At 41.7% G+C, this 22,510-nt stretch overlaps 1 protein-coding gene across 3 annotated transcripts in view; it reads right to left on the bottom strand.

Moving 5' to 3' along the window:
- The window catches only part of PITPNC1 (phosphatidylinositol transfer protein cytoplasmic 1), a 325,421-nt gene that overhangs the window by 15,077 nt on the left and 287,834 nt on the right, over nt 1-22,510 (bottom strand). For all 3 annotated transcript variants that reach the window (XM_004374205.2, XM_023729304.1, XM_023729305.1), the window contains exons 7-8: nt 7,433-7,588; nt 3,605-3,668 (exon numbers count right to left, since the gene is read on the bottom strand). In XM_004374205.2, coding sequence (XP_004374262.1) covers nt 3,605-3,668; nt 7,433-7,588 — 220 coding nt within the window. The remainder of the gene's footprint in view (nt 1-3,604; nt 3,669-7,432; nt 7,589-22,510) is intronic.

Below are 22,510 nucleotides of genomic sequence, written 5' to 3'. Positions count from 1 at the left end.
CCCCAGAACAAAACCATTGCCATTGAGTCGATTCTGACTCACAGTGACCCTACAGGACGGAGTAGAACTGCCCCATAGAGTTTTCAAGACTCCAATCTTTACTGAAGCAGATTGCCACACTTTTCTCCTGCGGAGCAGCTGGTGGGTTTGAATCACCTAACTTTTCAGTTAGCAAAGGAGTGCTTAACCACTCTGCGCCACCAGGGCTCCTTCAACTGTCTAAAGAGGGTGACTTTTTCTAACTCTCACAAGGCATCACTGTTATAGCAGTTGGCTCTGAAGATGTATCTACGATCCTCTAGGCTAACCTGTTTGGACTGAATTAATTAAACTGTCCTTACAATCCAATCTGGTTTACAGCCTATGCTATAAGCCAGTAGTTCTTAAATGTTAGAGAGCATCAGAACCAGCTGGAGGGCTTCGTAAAACACAGATTGCTGGGGTACACTCCCAGAGTTTCTTAGTCAGTAGGTCTGGAGTGGGTGACACAGTGGTTAAGAGCTTGGCTGCTAACCAAAAGGTCAGCAGTTTGAATCCACTAACCACTCCTTGGAAACCTTATGGGGCAGTTCTACTCTGTCCTATAGGCTCGCTTGAGTTGGAATCGACTCAATGGCAACAGTTTTGATTTTGGAGCTGGGCCAGAGAATTTACATTTCTAGCAAGTTCCCAGATGATGCTGATGTTGCTGCTCTGGGACCTCTCTTTGAGAACCAGGCAACGGTTTCTTTACTTTGAATCATTTCCATGCTTATTAATGAGAGCCTCACTGCCCTGTATAGACCAGGGAAAAAGAAGCAATGTCACGTACCCAAAACAGAAGGGCTACGCTGGTGGACACTTGGCTTCAGTTACAGTGACATACCCGTTTACCCAAAAAGCCTATGAGGTTTCTAGCATTACCTCAGAATAAGGGGCTGAGAAGACACTGTGGGCAGGGGCCATTTCCACACATTTGGTGGAGTTTTGAGTGTCTGCATCTGTTGGAATGAGGGAGCCACTGTTTTCCTTTCTAGCAGCTCAGCTGGGGGTGATGGTGCCAGCAGGTGGTTCTCAGATCCCTTGCTGCTTGAAAAGACTGCTTGTTTTGGTTGGGGCTATGATTGTGTTTATAGGGGGTGGAGACACACTCTGGGGAGTACTCTGAGGAGTAAAGGCGCCCTATGCTCTACATTCACTAAACCACACGCCGTTTTTTCTGCACTCAGATACAGAAGGCTTTTTGGTCAATAGACTCTTGAGTTGTTCACTGCCGCCCTAGTCCATCTAAGTAAACAGGGAGGTGCTCTCTTCTAAAGGAGTCCCTGGGTGGTGCAAACAGTTAATGCACTCAGCTGCTAATTGAAAAGTTGGTGGTTCCAGCCCACCCAGAGGCACCTTGGAAGGAAGGCCTGGTGATCTACTTTTGAAAAATTGGCCATTGAAAATCCTGTGGAGCACAGTTCTACTCTGACACACATGGGGTTGCCCTAAGTTGGAACTGACTCAATGGCAACTGGTTTGGGTTCTTCTCTTCTTGAAGGTCTCCAGGAAGGAAGACCTTCAGTCTCCTTTGATGCATTACTCTAGCTTTGGGACTTGTAATAGTATGAGAATTCCTTTTTTTTTTTATGATGGTGGGGGACAAAACGTCCTTAATTCTCTTCCTCGCCCTGGGCTCAGCTGAGCTAGAAAAGAGCCAGCCCCCAACCCCTGTACCCCTGCTTTCACTTACTAGATGCCCTTCCACCCCCTACATCTTTTTTCTTTCTATATCCTGTCTCTCATCAAACCCTCTTTTCTGATTAACAGACTTGCAGTGTTTGGTCCCTTTTTATCAGACCCTGGCTACCCTTTTAGATGTTGCCTCTCTGAGAAGTCCTCTCTGACATTCTGACACTATACAGAAATCCATTAAAGTGGCCTGTCTCTTGGTCTTCAAAGTGGCACATTTTTGGCCTTTCAGGTCCCTGTCCTCTTGCCAAACTTCTAATAAGTTGAGCCTATTATTGTTGAATATCCTGTTGATAGTCGCCTGGTATTGGTGGCAAGGAATCCCCAAGCTCAGAGGAGAGACCAATAGTTCCTACCCTTTTTTGGGGGGGTTTGTGTTTCCTTTGAGAATCTGATTAATGCACCCCAGAAGAACAACCAGAAAGATCTGTTTTAGGATTGGGGGAACTAATCACTTCCCTGGGGAAGTAATCAAAGGACACTGCCATCCACCTGCCTCATGGGAAACAAGTGCAAACGGCCTGGTTTTGGGAGGACTTTAGGAGCCCTGGTGGCACAGCAGTTAAAGCACTTGGCTGCTAACTGAAAGGTTGGCAGTTTGAACCCACCAGTCGCTCCACGGAAGAAAGATGTGGCAGTCTGCTCTGTAAGGATTTACCGTCTTGGAAACCTTATTGGGCAGTTCTACGCTGTCCTTACAGGGTCGCTATGAGCTAGAATCGACTCAACGACAGTGGGTTTGGTGGCTTTGGTGGGAGAACTCTATGAGAATGTGGCCTGATGGTGTACTTGCTGCAGGAGAGAGCAGCATACTGGGTGTGGCGTGAGAGATGCTCTTCTGAAGGTCTGCATTTGGACAAACCTAAAAAGACGCATTTACTCTTAAAAGGTGCAGATTGGGAAAAACTGCAAAAAACAAACCCAAAGCCTGTAGCTTACAGAACCATGCCTTTTTTTGTTTGCTGACTTTTTTTTTTTAAAGTACTATGTCTTTTAAAATGTGGCTCAGAAACAATCTTAATGACATTCACTGTCTTTGCCCATTTAGCCCAACATAGCCTTTTACTTTAAATTTGATGCCTTCTGCTAAGAAGAGGGAAGGAATCCACGGAACAATGACAGAAGAGCACCAAAATGTAATCTAGGTTACACTCAGAACAAATTCAATGTGACTTAGGAAAAGGCCAAGGAGGAGGGAATTTCATTAGACAATCAACATGAAAATCGGATCTAACCTAAGTCCCCAACTGGGTGTATTCATTTCTGTTTATAGTTGAGGATACTAGCCCTCTGAGGATTGATTCTGTGAATGCAGAGGATTTGAGCGGAGGAAAAGCAATAGTGCTGAGGATCTGGAAAGGGGGGTCCATTCATCATGGGATGAAGTATAGCTTGGTTCTATTTACTGGAAATGTGTAGAACTTGTTTAACTCTTCCCAAATCATGAGAAAAAGCTAGAACAATGGTCCCAGTTAGGATTAACAGGGCATCTATGCCTCTGCCCTTGAATTCTTGCAGAAATCTGTTTTTGGTGATGGATTGTTTCCAGTGTTCTCTGAATCAACCAAAACACTGCTTTCACTTGATATGATGCTTCAGAGAGCTTTGATCTTGAATTGAAGGTTGGGATAAAGTAGGATGGGTTTGAAACCCATTAAATATAGAGAATTATGAAGTATCAAGCATGCAAGCATAAAATACACTGAGGTCCTACTTGGTCACTATCTCTGTGGTTATTTTAGACCAAGCTTCTATAATTCCGCTCTTCTTCATTATGTTCTGCAGAGGGGAAGCCCTGTACTGCTGTCCAGTTGAAGCCAGATGGACTGAAATCCCAAATCAACATGTTATGAAGTTGTTCGACAAGTTATTTTTGGGGAAATTGACTTACCATACCACTCATCAACCCATGCAAAAGCCTGTCTATGCCCAATCAGCAGAATGTCTCGGACCACCTAAAAAGTAAAAGAAGGAGGGTGAAACAATACCACGTTAGACTAAAACCATCTGGAAAATAGGCTGCTTCAATTCTGGGAATCCTGGTGGTTCCAAATTTCTCAATCCCTTCTCCATATGCGATGACAATACAGGCTAATATACACAGATACTGAGCTTGCTCACACTCAGCCCTTTCCATGGCATGCATGCACTTGCTATAAATTAATCTCTTAGTTTTATTTGAGAGTCAGGCCGGGGGTGTGTGCAACCTAATGCCAACTGTTTGGTCGTCACACAGCCATGGAACTAATCTCTAGGCTAATCACCTTGAGACTTTTTTTTTCATTTATCTTTAACTAAAACAGCTTCTACTTTTTATTTGATGAAGGGTGTGTCTCATGGATGCCAGGAGGTCATAGGTGTTGGAAATCAAGAACACACTTTTTGGAGCAGCAAGTTACTTCTAAGCAAAGAACACTTAACATACTCTCTCTTCTCTGATGAAACATTCTAAAAATTGGTTAATTTTTATTTTTTAAAATGGAAGTGTGAATACAAGATAAAATCTCAGTAAATATCCTTCTAGGCTTAACTTTCATGTACTACTATGAATATTAGTGTAATACATGAATTATAAATATCATTTCATGTAATAATAGTTTAGTCAACAATTATTAAAAGAGATGAAATAAGAGACTTGAACTAGAATAGAACATAATGAGATTTATAAGCCTGACTGGAGAGGAAAAGGAATGAAATTATTTCTCATGGCAGCACATATTGGCAACAGAAGACTAAGAAAGATAATATATACAGTCCTGTGTGTATGTATTATACTATTCATGTGCTTTTAAATAACAGCATAGTTAACAGGTATTTCACGGTATTCTATTTTGTCCTATATAAATATGCCTTTTTTTTAATGTTCCTCAGATACTCACAGTCTCCCTCCAACATTCCTTTTTTTTCCTGCCAAACAAATCTAGCAATTGTCAAAAACCTCTCATGGAAGGTTCAAGAATGTTTCAATAAATGAAGGATTTTAATCTGGCGAATTTGAAGAAACAAGGAAAGCATTTATAATGAAGTGTTTATTATTCCAGGCCTCTGGATATCTACTGAGGCTTTTATGATTTGGAAGGAGAAAACATATGTAATGAAAATGAGAAACAACATACAGCCATACACACTTGAGTGCTGAGTATGTCAAATTCATGGAAATCAAAAGAACAACATCGAGGCATCAGTAAATATACCCTACTACATTAAGCACAGCACAGCTGTCTGCTGGAAACAAGAATTCAATAATGTGCTAATGGCTGGCTTTCAAACATTTTTTCTCCTTAACTGTGAATAGATTCTTAAAAAACAAAGGTGTTTAGAGAAAGACATCCCCAGCACTTGCCATCCATGCAAATGCTAGCCTCAGATACTCATTAGGGACTCATGTGCCACAGCAGGTGTGTTTTTGAGGGTGTTGATAACACTTCATTATATTTGGAAATGGGCAATGGGAATGCCTCTTATAAGAGAATGATTCTTACAGGTATTTTAAAGAAGATAACAGAATTTCAAAACTGGCCAAAGTCACCTGTGAGAAAAGAAAAAAAAAAAAAAAAGAACTCTGGGGCAGTCTAAATGTGCTTTGTAAAGGGAAATAGTAAAACACATTATGTGAGTGGCCCTAATAAAGGAGGTCATTTTGGGTCAAAAATGTGCAAAAAAAAAAAAAAGATGTTGTGGGAAGTCAACGAAGATACAGTCTTAGACAGACATAGTGCTGAGGCTGGGAAATATTTACTCTGGGAACCCTTACTGTCTTCCTGCCTAATGACCGGGAGAGCAGGAAAACAGGAGGTCTGAGAACTTGATTTCTATGTTTCTCATTCCATGCCACCCCTGGATGAATGGAATGGGTTCTGGAGCTCAGCAGAGGATCTGCATATTTCTCTGTTAAAAAAACAAAAACCAGTGCTCTCAAATTCCTTCTAGAGTCTGTTGTTACTACGAGTCCAAGTTGCAAAGGTTCCTGAGACTGGCAACCTATTCTTGGGATGCAAACTTAAGACCTATACTTTTACCTCTTTTTTTTTATATTTTATTGTACTTCAGGTGAAGGCTTACAGAACAAATAGTTTCTCATGAAACAGTACTACACATGTTGTTTTATGACATTGGTTAACAACCCCACAACATATTAACCCTCTAACTTCTCAACCTTTTTTTTTTGGTGAAAATACACATAGCCAAAGATACACCGTTTCAAAAATTTCTACATGCACAGTTCAGTGACATTGACTATGCTCTTCCAATTGTGCTGTTATTCTCACTTAAGATGAAGACTTACAGAACAAAATAGTTTCTCATTTAACAGTTACTACACATGTTGCCCTATGACAGTGGTTAACAATCTCACAACACATCAACAATATCCTTACTTAACCTTGGGTTCCCTATCACCAGCTTCCTTGTCCCCTTCTGCCTTCTGGCCCTTGTCACTGGACTCCTGTACCTCGTTAGTCCCATTTGGTTTTACGGGGCTGTCCACTCCCAGGCTGAACAGTGAACCTCGGAGGTAGCTTCACCACTGAGCTAAAAGGGTGTCTGGGGGCCATACTCTCAGGGTTTCTCCAGTCTCCTTTAGGCCAGTAAATCTGGTTAAGACCTATACTTTTGATTATCAACTGGCCTCCAAACCCAGTAGGAAAATCCAAGTTACAAAGCACTCAGTGTGTTAAGGTTAAATTCCAGTGCCTCCCAAAGAACTTCAGAAAGCTACTCTTTATCAGTTTTTAAGTGGAAAAATAAACAGATACATTCGCCTATCTGGAATGTAGAGACAACTTGGGCAGTATTTATTTTTATGAAAATAGGAGGAGCTACGAAGGACAGTTGTTTAACACTGCATTTCCAATTTTTTTCCCACAAGGATAAGTTAAGTGTTATGTTAGAATCCCCTAAAACTTAAATTACCACCAAGTGGGTTCCTGTTGCAAAGTTAAAACGTTTAGCCCAAGTGGATATTACAGTTGAAATCTGTGTTTTGAGGTTGTTGATGACAATTCTTTGGTAACAGGATTATTAAATGAGCAGAAATGCTGAAGTGCATGGTCTAATGCGACTCCTGGGATTTCTTGCTCTGTCTCTTGGGGTCATCTTTACCTTAGGTGCTTACATTTGCAGCATCTTTTGAGTGAGAATTATCCTTGGGGGCTGTGCACACAGATGAGCCTTCTGGCCTCTTCCCAAGTATCTCTGCCTTGAACTAGATTAGCCTGATGCCAACGTGAGATGTATGTTTCAAAAGCCAATTTCTCAAATATACTCACCCAAAAGATACGGAGACCACAGAATGAGAGATGAAGTGTGAAACATCTACTAGCGAAAGTAAATTAAATAAACCTGTTCATAAAGTGTATTTTCATCAAAAATGTGTTTTCTAGATGCAGATACCTTCGCATTTGTTGTGCATCCTGCACTCAGGCTTTTCTTTAACAAGAAAGACCGTTACAGTCAATCCTCATTATTTGCAGATTCCATGTTTGCAAACTCGCCTATTCTCTAAAAATATTCCTGGGCGCTTTTACAGGTCACAGACACTCTCGCGCAGAGCAGTAAAAATGTCCCAGCTAAGGCTGAACGAGGCTGGTTCCGTTGTCACGAAATCAGTGTTCACCAGGAATTTCTAAAACACAACTACGACGAATAACGAAAATCGACTGCATGTTGTTCCAACTCTACTGTGAGTGCACAGCCCAGGAGCTGACGTTTGTTCACTTACCTTGTGTACAAATTGTTCCACTCTGGTCTGAAGCCCCCAGACCTCGAACTTCACTGTCACCAGCTTGTAGGAGCACATGATGGGCTGATGACTGTCCCTCCAGCCTTCCCTTAATTGTCCCCGTCCTGTCTTCTCTGACTTGAAGTGTTTAGGATCCTAGGGAAAAAATATCAAAGAAATGGTAACTTAAAAGCGCCATCATTTATATGAAATGTCCAGAACAAGCAAATTCAGAGACAGAAAATAGATTAGCGGTCACCAGGGGCTGGGGCAATCTTGTTGTGATTTTGGAGTGATTGCTAACGGGTACAATCTTACTTATTAGGATGATGAAAATATTCTAGAATTAGATAGTATGTGGTTGCAAAATCCTGTGACTATGCTAAAATCACTTAATTGTACACTTTAAAAGAACGAATTTTATGGTAGGTGAATTATATCTCAATTAAAATAAGAGATTACAATGTAAATAAGTGGAAAAAAGGTAGTTCATCTATTTAAATGTCAAAAAAGTGGTTTCAAGCTAAATTTGTGACATTGCTTTCTGTTTTTTTCTTCTTGATCTTGGAGTTAATACACTTCACACAATTAAAAAAAAAGTCCAATCAATACATGGGAATGTAAATTGGTTCAACAACTTTAGGCAATTGTTCAGCAGTATCTACAAAACCAAGCATATGCCTACCTATGTCCCAGCAATTGTAATTCTGGTTGAAATGAGAACATATGTCTACCTCAAGACTATACTGGAATATGTACAGCAGGTTTAATCATAATAGGCAAAAACTAGAATCAGTGCAAATGTTCACCAGCAGGAAAACAGATTAAATAAATTATACATCCACACAATGGAATATTACACAGCAATGAAAAAGAACAAGCTGCTGATGCATGCAAGGACATGCAAGACTCTCACAAATATTATGTTGAGTAAAATTAGCCAGACACAATAGTGTACATACTGTATAATTCCAACTGATGTTTAAGAACAAGAAAAACTTATCTATGGTGATAAAAGTTAGACTAGCAGTAACCTCTAGGGAGGAGTTGACTTTGAAGGGACATGAGGGAAACTTCTAGGATGATGGGCATGTTTTACATGTTGATCTGGATATAATTTGTAAAAATTCATCAAGCTATACATAAGATTTGTGTTATATCCTGATTTAAAAACATAAAAAGTTTAAAAAAAAGATTAAAACGTGTTTAACCAGTTGATACCTCCTCGATAATTGCCATGTGGAAATCAGCCACTAATTATTTTACTAGAGGATTATTTTTTCAGGGATACCTTAAAAGGAACGTGTCAAATAAAAAAGTAGAAAAAAGCCCGTAATCATGTTGAAAAATGTACACATATGAACTTCATCAAAATTAAAAAACTTTGTACATCAAAGAACTTTATTAAGAAAGTAAACAGACAACCTACAGAATGGGAGAAAATATTTGGAAAACATATATCTGATAAAGTATATATAAATAACTCCTACAACTCAACAATAAAAAAACAAACAACCCAATCAAAAAATGGACAATACATATTTCTTCAAGGAAGGTATAAAAATGACCGATAAGCACATGAAAAGATGCTCAAAGTCATTAGTCATCAAGGAGATACCACTTCACATCCACTAGGATGGCTATTATCAGAAAAACAGAAAGTAACAAGCATTGATGAAGATGTGGAGAAATTAGAACTCTCATCCACTGCTAGGGGCAATGTAAAATGGTACAGCCAATGTGGAAAACATTTTGGCAGTTCCTCAAAAAGCTAAACATAGAATTACCATATAATCCACCAATTCCACTCCTAGGTATATACCCAAAAGAACTGACAGCAGGGACTCAAACAGATCCTTGTACACCAATGTTCATTGCAGCATTATTCACAATAGCCAAAAGATGAAAACAACCCAAGTGTCCATCAACCAAAAACCCAAACCAAACCTGTTGCTGTTGAGTCGATTCCGACTCATAGCGAGCCTGTAGGACAGAGTAGAACTACTCCATAGAGTTTCCAAGGAGCACCTGGTGGATTCGAACTGCTGACCTTTTGGTCAGCAGCTGTAGCACTTAACCACTATGCCACCAGTGTTTCCTGTCTATCAACAGATGAATGGATAGACAAAATGTGGTATATGCATACAATGGAATATCGTTCGGCCATAAAGGGAAATAAAGTTCTGATACATGCTACCATATGGATGAACTTTGAAAACATTATGCTAAGTGAAAGAAGTCAGACACAAAAGGACAAATATTGTATGGTCTCACTTACATGAAATATCTAGAATAGGAAAATGCATAGAGACCAAAGTTTATTAGTGGTTACCAGGAGTGGTGAGGTGAGGGGAATGAGGAATTATTACTTAAGGGGTACTGAGTGCCTTAGGTATTTAGTGCTGCTGTAACAGAAATACCACAAGTGGGTGGCTTTAACAAATAGAAGTTTATTTTCTCAGTTTGCTGTTGTTGTTGTTAGACGCTGTCGAGTTGGTTCACAGTTTAGGAGGCTAGAAGTCTGAATACAGGTACCGGCTCTAGGGGAAGGCTTTCTCTCTCTGTTGGCTCTGAGGGAAGGTCCTTATCTCTTCGGCTTCTGTTTCCTGGTTCCTTGGAGATCTCCATGTGGCTTGGCATCTATTTTCCCTCATCTATGGAGCACTGGTGGTGCAGTGGTTAAGTGATACGGCTGTTAACCAAAAGGTCAGCAGTTCAAATCCACCAGCCTCTCCTTGGAAACCCTATGGGGCAGTTCTACTCTGTCCTCTAGGGTCGCTATGGGTCAGAATCGACTCTACCGCAACGGGTATGCTTGCTTAGGAGTGCTGGTGGCGCAGTGGTTTAAGCACTGGACTGATCACCAAAAAGATCGGCAGTTCGAATCCACCAGCTGTTCCTTGGAAACTCCGAGGAGCAGTTCTACTCTGTCCTATAGGGTCACTATGAGTCGAAATCAACTCAACGGGAACAGGTTTGGTTTTTTTTGGTATGTTTGCTTAATCTGCTCCTTTTATATCTTGTAAAAGATTGACTCAAAACATACCCTACACTAACTCTGCTTCAGTAACATAACAAAGACAACTCATTCCCAAAGGGGATTATAAGCACAGCCATAGAGGTTAGGATTTACAACACATGTTTTTGGGGGACACAATTCAATCTATAACATTACACCCTTTGGCCCCCCAAAATTCAGGTCCTTGCCACATATAAAACACATTCACCCCATCACATCACCCCAAAAGTCTTAAATCAACTCCAAATCCAAAATCTCGTCTTCTGAATCATCTAAATCAAATATGGGTGAGACTTCAGGCACATTTCATCTGGGGCAAAATTCCTCTTCATCGGTGAGCCTGTGAAGTCTAGACTACAAGTTACCCATTTCCAAAGTAGAATGGTGGAACAGGTGCAAGGCAGACATTTTCACTACAAATGGCAGAAATTGGAGGAAAGATAACGGGCACCAATCAAGTCCCAAACCCAGCAGAACAATTTACATTAGCTCTCAAGGCTTGAAAATAATCCTCTGTTCCTTGGGACCATCTGGAAAACAGCTCTGCTCTCTACATTCTAGGTGTTGGCCATGTCTGCTGGATTCTGGGTGGAGACCCCTTGGCCCTGGGCTTCAGCTCTGCCTTCCAGGACCACTGGAATGGCAACTCTGGTCCCTCGGCTTGGGTGACTCCATTCTCCTAGTCTGTCAGGCAACCCCACCCCCTTGGCCCTGGCAGTTCTTCTGCCTCTTGGGCATGGCAGCCCCTCTCCCTCAGCCTTGAGCAGTGGCCCCATCCCCCTGGCACTCATGAACAGCAGCCACACTCCGGAATCGAGTTGGTGAAGATCTGACTCTTTTAAACCTAGAAGGCCATGACTCCACCCTTTCCAACCAAGAAGGCCCTGCTTCCAGTGCTCCTTCCGATAGTTCTGCTGAGATCCGAGCTGCTCCAGAGATGGTCCTTTTCTCTTCTTGGAGTATAACAGATGTAGCTCCTTTGTCTTATTTACTGCCTGTAGAATTTCAAGAGGCAGGCAGCATTCTTTCCTTTCATTCCTCCTCTGTCCCCTTCAGTCTAGGCTGATGGGTTTTCTGCTGTGGTAGTTGTTTAGATCCATCAGTCACAGGCTTAATCTCTTTAACAAAAGATTGTGTAGCCACATCCTTGGTGAAAATTCTAGGACATGTGTCCTTAGTTTGTTCAACAGAATTTTCTAAATCTTTAAGTTTTGTTTTCATTTTGCACAGTTCATTTTTAAGTCCATCTCTTTCCTCTTGTATTTTACTGTAAGTGGAAAGGAGAAACCACGTGACCCCTTTAAGATCTTGTTCAGAAATCTCCTCAGCCAAATATCCCAGCTCATCACTTACAAGTTCTTCCTTCCACCAAACATTTGAACATAATTCAGACAAGTTCTTTGCCACTGCAAAAAGCATCGCCCTTCCTCCAATGCCCAGTCACATGTTCATCATTTCCTTTAAAGCCTCACCAGAAGCACATTTAACGTCCACATTTCTAGCAACATTCTGTTGCTGGCGCCATATGTATTCTCTAAGACGACAGAGACTTTCTCTATGGCTCTCCTCACTTCCTTTGGTGCCCTCACCAGAATTGCCTTGGACGTCCATAATTCTAACAGTTTCTTCAAAGCTTTTTTACTGTTAAACCAAAAACCAAACCCACTGCCATCAAGTCAATTTCGACTCACAGCAACCCTATACTATTACTATCAGTCACCTTAAAACTCCTCCAGCCTCTACCCATTACCCAATTCCAAAACCACTTCCACATAGTAGGTATTTGTTAGAGCAGCACCCCCACTTCTTGGTACCAAATTCTTAGTTATTTAGTGCTGCTATAACAGAAATACAAGTAGACAATCTTAACAAACAAATTTATTTCTGTTTAGGATGATGGAAGAGTTAGATACAGATAGTGGTTGTACAACATGGTGAACTTCATTAATGTCACTGAATTGTACATGTAAAAATGGTTAAAATGGCAAATGTTTTGTTATATATATCCAACCACAATAACAAATTAAAAAAAAAAAAGATAAACCTTTAAAACATGTAAGTGAAAGAACCCAGTCACCAAAGGCCACACTGTATGATTATATTTATATGAAATGTCCTCAACAGGCAAATCCATAGACATAAATTAGATTAATGGTTAAGTAAGGCTGTGTGTGTGGTGGTGGTGGTGGATGGGAGTGACTGCTAATGGGTACAACGTTTCTTTTTGGGGTGACAAAAATATTCTAAAATTAGATTAAGGTAATGGCTAACAACTGTAAATATGCTAAAAACCATTGAATTGTATACTTTAAATGGTAAACTTTATGGTATGTAAGTTATGTATCAATACAGCTGTTAAAAATACATCTATGCAGTTAGTCCCCAACTTACAACATATTCTAGTTACAATGAACCACACTTGACAACTTTTTTTTGTACATCTTATCATTAATAATTTGTACTACTTAAGTTTATACGTAATGTTTTCAACCCCTAAAGACAAATAGAGATTGGGTTTATAAAGATACTGATAATAAAAGGAAATAATAATGAAAACTTAAAAAAAAATGAGGTATTCGACGTACGTCAGAACCAATTTATGACAGAGTTGATAGTACGGAACCCCCATCATAAGGTGGGGACTACCTGTACAATCTAAAAAAAAAAATGTGCTACCTCAGTAGGATTCTGTCAGGGTATACACAGGCTCTAGGCTTACTGATATTCCTATGTAAAGAAATATTATGTTGTTGTTAGTGGCCATTGAGTTGGCTCCAATTCACGGAGACCCATGTACAACAGAACAAAATTCTGCCTGGTCCTGTGCTATCTTCATGATTGTTGGTATGTTTGAGTCCATTGTTGCAGCTATTGTGTCAATTCATCTCATTGAGGGTTTCCCTTGTTTTTGCTGACCCTCTACTTTACCAAACATGATGTCCTTTTCTAAAAATTGGTCTTTCTTGATGACGTCCAAAGTAATCAAGACAAAGTCTAACCATGCTCAATTCTAAGGGGCATTCTGGCTGCATTTTTTCTAGACTAATTTGTTTGTTCTTCTTGCAGTCCATGGTATATCAATATTCTTCACCAACACCATCATTATAACAAGTAATATTATATTACTTATATATATTTTATTATTAATAAGTATTATTATATAACAATATACAATTTACATAATAATATTATTATATAATAATCCTTCATTATCCTGAGCACACATTTACTTAGTGCATACTGTGGGCATGGTATGGAACCAGGTGTTACATTATGTTCTCCCTTAGCCAGATTTCTTTGCCCTGAGGGATGTGGGCCGGCACCAGCTGTGTGTGTGGTTGCAGAGCACTCCCTCCTCCCCCCAGAACTGACTCAACTCTACTTGGAGGTTCTGTGCTTCCTGATCTGCCTGCAGGGTCCCTCCTCTCTTGCCTCTATTGTAGAGAGATGGTGGGCCTGGGAGTGGGGAGAGAAAAGGATCAAAGTGGACAAATATCTCATAATATAATATAAAGTGTTTTGCTAATGGAGTGGATAAAAGGGGTCCGGGAAGGGGGGAGGAGAAGGGAATGCATAATAAGTATCCCAACAGAATAAGTGCTTCTGTGAGGGTTAAGGCCGGTTATCTTGGCTGTGGGTAGCACTTCTGAATTTTCAGTACCAGCGTTGCTCTGCTGTATTTCCATTGCCTGAATCATCCCAGAAACTGCCACTGAAATCTTACACACAGAGATGACGATAATTTAACAACACGATACATAAAAAAGGCATAAGCACGGGGCCGACCCATAGCAAGTGCTCAATTGGTGTTAGTCATTATTGCATTCCCCGTGGCAGTCAATGGAGCCTTTAAGTGATATGGTTTATTTTCTTGTCCAATCTTACAGTCTAGGGCAAAGACAGCAATGCCCTTCCAAAGCACCCAGGAATTGCTGGGAAAAGATTTAGTGGCTAAGGCTGTGGGATTAATTTCTCTCTGCCCTGTTTTCCTACACTACATGATTCCATTAAGGGTGAAAAGAGAAGACCAAAAAATCAATCAGAAAAACTATGGTAGATAATCTCTCAAGCTAGCCACCATCCTTCTCTCACTGTGCCAGTATGCTGTTCACTTCTCATCAAGAAGTGGAGTCACTCTGACAGGGATCACAACAAAGTGTCCCGAACAGAGCTGGAGAAAAATATGGAACAAAATTCTAACTCACAAAAAAAGACCAGACTTACTGGCCTGACAGCTGGAGAAACCTTGAGAATATGGCCCCTAGACACCCTTTTAGCTCAGTAATGAAGTCACTCCCAAAGTTCACCCTTCAGCCAAAGATTAGACAGGTCCATAAAACAAAATGAGACTAAAGGGGCACAACAGCCCAGGGACAAGGACTAAAAGGCAGGAAGGCACAGGAAAGCTGGTAATAGGGAACTCAAGGTCGAGGAGGGAGAGTGTTGACATTTCGTGGGGTTGTTAACTAATGTGTCATAAAACAATATGTGTATACTGTTTAATGAGAAACTATTTGTTCTGTAAATCTTCATCTAAAGTACAATAAAAAAACTAAAAATAAAATAAAAATAAAAATAAAATGTTGATTAAAAAAGAAATGGAGTCAATTCCCCTCCTCTTGAATCTAGGCTGGTCTTGTGACTTGCTTTGACCACTAGGATGTGGCAGAAGAGACACCGTGCTAGCTAGGCCTTTAAAAGAAGCCAAAAGCCTGAAACTGGAAGCTAGCCACAATGTACAAAGTCTAGTCTGATTCTCTTGCAACCAGCATGCTGTGAGGAAGCCCAAGGTAGCCATGTGGAGAGGCCATGTGAAGAGATGCTTGGGCAGGTCTTAGATACTCCAACCATCCCAGCTGTGAAGCCAGATACATGCATGAAAAGCCACCTCAGATATTTCAGTCCAAGCATACACCACAAGGAAAAGAATATCTGCCTAGCTAACCCCAGTCAAGACTGAATAATTATGAGAAATAATGCACTGCTATTGTTTTAGGCCACTAAATTCTGGGGTGGTTTGTTACTCAGCAAGAGATAACAAAACAGATGCATCAACTGGCTCACCAACGATGAAGAGAATGAATGCTGCTTTGTTTTTTCACAGAACTCACAAAAAGTACATTCAATCAGCCACGTGCCTGAAAGCTCTAAACAAGGAAATGTCTACCTTCCAAAGCAGCTCCTGTGAGTTAAAATACAGGAGCTGGAGTGAAACAGGGAAAGCTGATCTCTTTCTTTCTCCCTCTGCTCTTTGATTTGCCCACAAAAGAAACAAATGATGAGTATAATTATCAGCACCTGGACAACCTCTTTAAGGCTCAGAAGACAGGACTCCACGCTGAGGCTGACCAGAATATGGGAAGGCAAACACTCACAAACCTGAGTGGAGGTTGTCCTGCTTGGGTTAGCAACTGGGTAAACAAAGGATAGTTACAGAGCCAGCAAACAGAGCAAAGCAGAGGCAAAAGCTCCTGGTAACTCGGACAGCTGCAGGAGAGAGTCAAAAGGCCCATCACACAGGGCATGGTGGAGGCACCAGCAACAGGGAAATGAAATAAAAACCAGGGCTGTGGCCTGAGATGCCTTCATGCCCCTTAGATCGTGTATAGGAGTGAGTGGGCCTAAGAGGCTGCAGATGAAGGCACCTGGGCCAGCTGGCCATACCACACCCCACCCTCCAGGGACACAAGTCTCTGCTTTATTGACTGACCTTGACTAGTTTCTGTTGCAGACAACCAATGGGTTTGAAATGGCACCCATTCAGGAATCTCCATGTACTTTCCAGATCCAGACTTCTCAAGAATAAAACAAGACTGAAATATGAAAATCGGAGCACTGGATGGCTGCATTTCCAAAGCAGTCGAGAACTGAAGGGCCTCACAGCAAACTTGAGTCCAGAATAAGACACGAAAAGGCCCAGCTGCACAGCAAACTATGTAGGTACTTACATCAATGTGTGGGTCTTGACCGCACCACAAAATTAGAAAATTCTATTAGGTTATTGCAAAATGACATTTTGGGAAAAGGCTAAATGCGAATGAGAAGTATACTGTCTTTTCAAGATTCAGAATAGAATTTTAAGCTGAAAGTGACAATTTTATAGATCAGGACACTGATGCCTAAGAGAAATGAGATATTTTGCCCCAAATCACAGGCAGTGGGTAACAGTGCTGGGCCTCGAATCCCAGCCTTCCCTAATTCTAGCCCAATGTTCTTTCCACTGCATCCACTTTTAATATCAAATAGCAAAAGTGTGTTTTTGTTATAGCCAGATGTCAGAGAGGCAATTAACAATTGGCCTTTTTATGGCGACAGAGTGTTGATTTTTTGCCAGTCTTGTGTCTTATCTACAGCGGCTGATTTCATCTAGTAAATCTTACACATGGCCTATAATTAGGGATTCACTTTCAAAGCACTGGAAGGAGTTAAGGGAGAAGGATTTACCAGAGGACTCCTTTAATCAAAATTCAAGATCAAAAATGAACATCCAGCTGAACGCCTTTGAATGAAGATGAACCAAAGAGGAAAAAAAAAAAGTCAAACTACCACGTCTTATCTGAAATATTCTGGTCGCTGCAAACTTCTCTGTCTTTTCATGGTCCACTCATTCGCCCCGCCCCTCCTCCCTGCTGCCCTCCTTGTCCTTGCTCTCCCAACACCTATTCCTCTGGAAATCACTTCCATCTAGTTTCTTCTTCTCACTTGAGTTTGTGAACATAAGTATCTAAATCACTCCATTCACATATCAGTTGACCTTTCTTACAACAATTTTCAAGATACTTCTGGTTTGTATTTCTACAGCTTCTGTGGTACTTTGGTCCTGATTCCAACTCTGTTATATCACTTATATCGTTCTTTATAAAAGAACCGGATTATTTTACATTTGTAAACTTTCATTTCTAGGTTCCTTGTTTTAAAACGAGGTTTATAAACCTCAACCATCATCTCTGATGTCACAAATCTCCTAGACCTTTTCAAAGTCAGTTTCAGGCTATTTTAAAACGTCATAAAGCTTGACTTTGTGTGACCTAGAGATTGTGTATCTCAAAACTCCTGCCGGATCGCAACACAGTGCAATCAGAAAATACATTTGAAGGACTCCAACATAGAAACCTCTAAAGATGAGAAGCAGCAGAGCAAGATTAAACCTCCAAAGCTTCTGATCTCATTGGTTTGGGGTGGGGGTCTGGGCATCTAGAATTTCAAAAGCTTCCCAGGTGATCTGAATGTATAGCTGAGGTTGAGAACCACTGCTATAAAGTTGTAAGTACTATCTCCATGTTCCAAGTGAGGAAGCTGAAGCTCAGAGACAGTAAGTGACTTGTTCACAGTCTTCCAGGATCCAAGTTCAGGTCAGCATGACTCCCAAGCCTGGGTTCCCAACCCCCACACCATGTGGGCAAGACTTCTCATCTGAAATTTTGGCATGATGTGTGTGTGACGGGAGGTACAAGGAACATTCCCCCAAGAATTTGGTCTTTGTCCTTGGTTCCTGAGAGATACCCGCTAAATCCTTGGAATTTACTGAGTGATCAGAATCTTTGTAATGCTAATGAGGTTAGTCTTGGGTAGCTGGCCAAGCCAGAAAGACTCACTACAGTGCTATCTGGCCAACCTCAGGGAAGGCGGCTAGAGGTTGAGATCAACCATGTGTGCAAATAAGTCAGTAAAACTCCAATAAAAACTATGGACACTGCAGTTTGGGTGAACTTCCTGGTTGGTGAAAGACATTGATGCATGGGAGAATGATGCACCCTTTTTGGGACAAGGAAGCTCTGTGTTGGGGACCCTCCCAGACCTCACCCTATGCATCTCTGCTTTATGTTGGTCCTGATTTGTATCCTTTATAATAAAACTGTAATTGTAAGTATAGCACTTTCCTAAGTTCTGTGAGTCATTCTAGTGAATTATCAAACCTGAAGGGGTAGTGGGAGCCTCTGAATTTGTAGCCAGTTGGTACAAATCTCAGGTAGACTTGGCAGTCTGAAGGACTGTCCCCTGCAACTTGTAAGATCTGACCTACATCCAGTGGTTAGGGTCTGAAGAAGAAGAACTGCATTTGCAGTTGGTGTCAGAGAAGATATTTAGAGTTGCCGTGTGCTGGAGAAGGCACACACAAACACGTAGACACTATATAATCTGTCAGAGGAGAGCTTCAGTTTCCTCAGCTGTAGAATGGAAATAATAGTAACTCCCTTGTGGGGTTGTTACAAGGCTAAAATTGGATAATGCAGGCAAAGTTTCCAGCACAACGTCTGGCACATAGAAGGTGCTGGATGAACAGGAGCCACCCTAGTGTGATCAGAAGCACATGATTTGGAAATGTCTTACAGATACTGTAATGCAATTTCCTCAAATCTTAAGATCCTCAAAAGAAAGGCAGCAGGAATATCCAAGATGCTGAAGGATTCCATAACTTTATTATTATTCTCTAACCCGTTGCCATCGAGTCAATTCTGACTCATAGCGATCCTACAGGACAGAGTAGAACTACCGCATAGGGTTTCCAAGGAGCGGCTGGTGGATTCAAACTGCAGACCTTCTGGTTAGCAGGCAAGCTTTTAACCACTGTGCCACCAGGGCTCCTATTATCCTCTAGTCAAGTGTATAAAGAAATAAGCTCAAATATAAACGTGACTGCCCACCATCATTTGGGTTTCCTTATGCAAGTGAAAGGCAGGATGGGCATTTCTATCTTCCAGAAGCTGTAACCCGTTAAAGTGTCCATAAGTACAGCGGTTGAAGAAATCCCAGGAGAAAGGTGTTACTTGTTGGATGTTGCGGCTAGGTTCTGGGCCAAGGAAAACTGCTGGTCTTTGTGATCGTTAAGGTTGTGTGTCAGCTTGGCAGGAGAGCTAAGAAGAAGGGCAGATGGCTTCTAGCATCCTTGTTATTGTAAGCTGCATCCAAGTCAGCCCATGACTTGTGACAAGCCCATGCACAACAGAACAAAATCCTGCCTGGTCCTGTGCCAACCCCATGATGAGTTGCAGATCAAACTGCTGTGATCCATAGGGTCTTCAATGACTGATTTTCAGAAGGAGATCTCTAGACCTTTCTTCTAGTCTGTCTTAGTCTGGAAGCTCTTCTGAACTGTATTCAGATAGTAACGTGCAAACCTCCACTGACAGGCGGATGGTGGCTGTGCTTGAGGTGCACTGGCCAGGAATTGAACCCAATGCATAGAAGGCGAACATTTTAGCACTGAACCACCATCGTCCCCTCTAGGATCGTAGGGATTACTTAGAGCTTTCCTCTTGATGAGTTTAGAGCCATATGCAGACGCATGCTACCCTTTCCTTTCAGTAATCTTCCAAGAAGGCTGGAGCAATTTTCTCTAACGAGGAACTCATGTCACACAGGTTGCAGCTGGATCCCCTGCCAATGCAGAAGTTCTCTGAAAGCAATATCTTTGCCTTGAGGGCCCTGCATGGCTCCTCTGGCCCAGCAGCTGGCTGGCCAGGAAAGTGTCAAGCAGCAAGTTCTTCTGGCTGGAGGTTTATAAATTCATCCATGATGGGGTCTCTGGCTCCGGATCCTGCTGTTACTCCCCAGGCCTTGTAGATGGCAAATTGGACCCTTGTAGTTAAGGCTCATCTGTGTGGAGGGCAGTGGGTCTGTGCCAGGGCTGTTCCCAGGGCCAGATGGACCCTAGCTGGCCATGTCTTCCCTATGGGCACATCTTCTTCTGAAGGCTTCCCCTCCTCGGGATCAGCCATACTTTCAGACCTCACTCCATGTTGCACTTGGACAAGGTCAAGAAAGGGTGATGTTAAGGGCTTCTTCATGAGTGCAGCCAGTGTGAAAAGGTATCCCTGTGTTGGTTAGAATCAGTCTCGTACCTGGGAGGGGCAAGGAGAAATCCGCAGGAGATCTTGGCCTGGCTGGAACAGAGCTTGCAGCTCAGAGGAGATATTATTAGCTGACATTCACGAGATGTAAAGTTTTCACGATTAATTAAGCTTTCAATTTGAACCACAAAGGACAATAACCAACAGGGGTCTGCCTTGTTAATTGAAATTAGAAGTTTTTGATAAATGTTAAATGTAAAAGATAGGACTCAGCAGTAACCCCCCATCCCCTGCCTGGACTTGCTACATTATGTAACTACAGGCAATCCCTGGGTTACAAAAGTCTGACGGACATACAAGCCATACAACCCATAGTTACAAACCAACCTTCGTAAAGCCTATTATATTAAAATTTCGAGGTACATACACTGGTTTGTAATAACAAACAGGTGCTACTTTGCGACACGCATCAAAACATTATCATTATTATTACACCTTCTCCTCACTTATCGACTGTCTCATTATCTGACATTTCGCATTTACAACAATAGTGAAAATCTACTATCTAACTATCTGGCAGTAATGAACTCTGAGATGTGAGGTGAGAGGTGAGAGTAACGCTGGCTTTCACGGTTGAGGTTATGTGTCAGCTTGGCTGGGCCATGATTCTCAGTGGTTTGGCAGTTATGTCATGATGTAATTTGCAGTTATATAATGATGTACTCATCCTCCATTTTTACATAACCTCTATTTCACATAACGACTTGGTCTTTGGAACCTAACCATGTTGATAAGTGAGGAGAATGTGTACTGTTTTATTATGTTAAAGATGTTTTCGTGTATCTGGAAGTGTTTAATGTTTTTTATGCATAGAAATGTACACTATGAACTATATACTAGGGACAAACATTTGACTAGCTGACTTACATAAAAATTCCACTTAAAGACAGACTTAGGAAGGGAGCTTGCTCGTAATCTGGGGACTGCCTTTACAATGCTCAGCCTAAAATAGATATGAAGTAACAACACATATCCGATTTTTTCCTCTGTTCTGCACTTTTCCTGATGACCCTGAGTTGTTGCAGATATTATCATTCCCCTTCAATGAACGGCCACTTCAACCAAGTAAAAATTCAGCCCTAAACTGAGTGTAGGATGTCTTAAACTAGAATCCTGAGAAAGGATACATATAAAACCTAAAGAGCTTTCAGAGGGTGCTTGAGAACTGACCTAAAACTTTACTAAAAGGTCAACTGCTGGGCATCAGCTTCAAAAAAAAAAAACAAAACCCTAAGTGCAAATCATGGCCAGAAGCAGCCAATTCTTGCTTTGTTAGCAGTTAATACCTAAAGTGCTATTTTTAAAACGTTTGCTCTTGGCGCTAGAATGTACCGCAAACACTGAGTGATCTGTGCTATTCCTCTGCAAAGTGACTCTCTTAAAGGAGCTTGACTCACAGGGTGTGTCAGACATGGAGAAGGCAAAGACAAAGGTGCTGTGGGGGGGCGGGGGGCGTGTCGGTGTGTGTGCTGCTGTGGCCTTCTTGGTTAGAATTAAGTGCCAGAAGAATTCAAAACTCACTTTTTGAAGAGTGAGCACGAGAACAGGATTTTTGAGCACATACCACGAAATAATTTAGTAGTCAGCAGTCTCTAGCCCTGAGGGCAACTACTGCTGATGTGTTTTAGTGGCCAGGGAGAAGACTAAGGGAAAAGAGAACCTCAAGACAGGTGGTCAGAAGAAGGTCAAGGACGGAAGGAGGGCAAACCAATCATACGAGCTAATGTTTGTTAAGTGCTTGCTATGCACCAGAGCCTGTGTCAAGCACTTTAGACGGGTGCTCTCAGTTAATCCTCATAACAAACCTATAACATAGGCCATTTTGTATAATCCCCAAGGGGATGCCCCATCCTATTCCCAGGATCTCCCTCCCATGGCTCAGTCTCAGCCCTGACACGGGCTCCTTCCACAAGCCTCCTCCTTCAGAAATCTCCAGATGGACTCGATCTCCTGGGGACACTTTTCAGTCTCTCCCCACATTCTCCTGGGATAGCAGAACCAAGGGTAGGTCTGTGGATCCTCAGCTCAGCAAATAGACAGCCCTTTTGCAGACTCCTCAGTTTCTGGGATCGATTCTCCTGGAGCAAGCCGTTCATATGGCTTTGGGGTGAGTGGACCCCGATGATGCTGAGAGCACCCCTCTCCCCCATATACAGACCAGGAAGTGGTGTGTGTGTGTGTGTGTGTGTGTGTGTGTGTGTGTGTGTG

This window comes from Trichechus manatus, unplaced genomic scaffold (assembly GCF_000243295.1).
Source record: "Trichechus manatus latirostris isolate Lorelei unplaced genomic scaffold, TriManLat1.0 scaffold00028, whole genome shotgun sequence".
Taxonomy (NCBI): domain Eukaryota; kingdom Metazoa; phylum Chordata; class Mammalia; order Sirenia; family Trichechidae; genus Trichechus; species Trichechus manatus.
The sequence above is the reverse complement of the archived record's forward strand: the minus strand, read 5'-3'. Positions and strand labels throughout refer to the sequence as shown.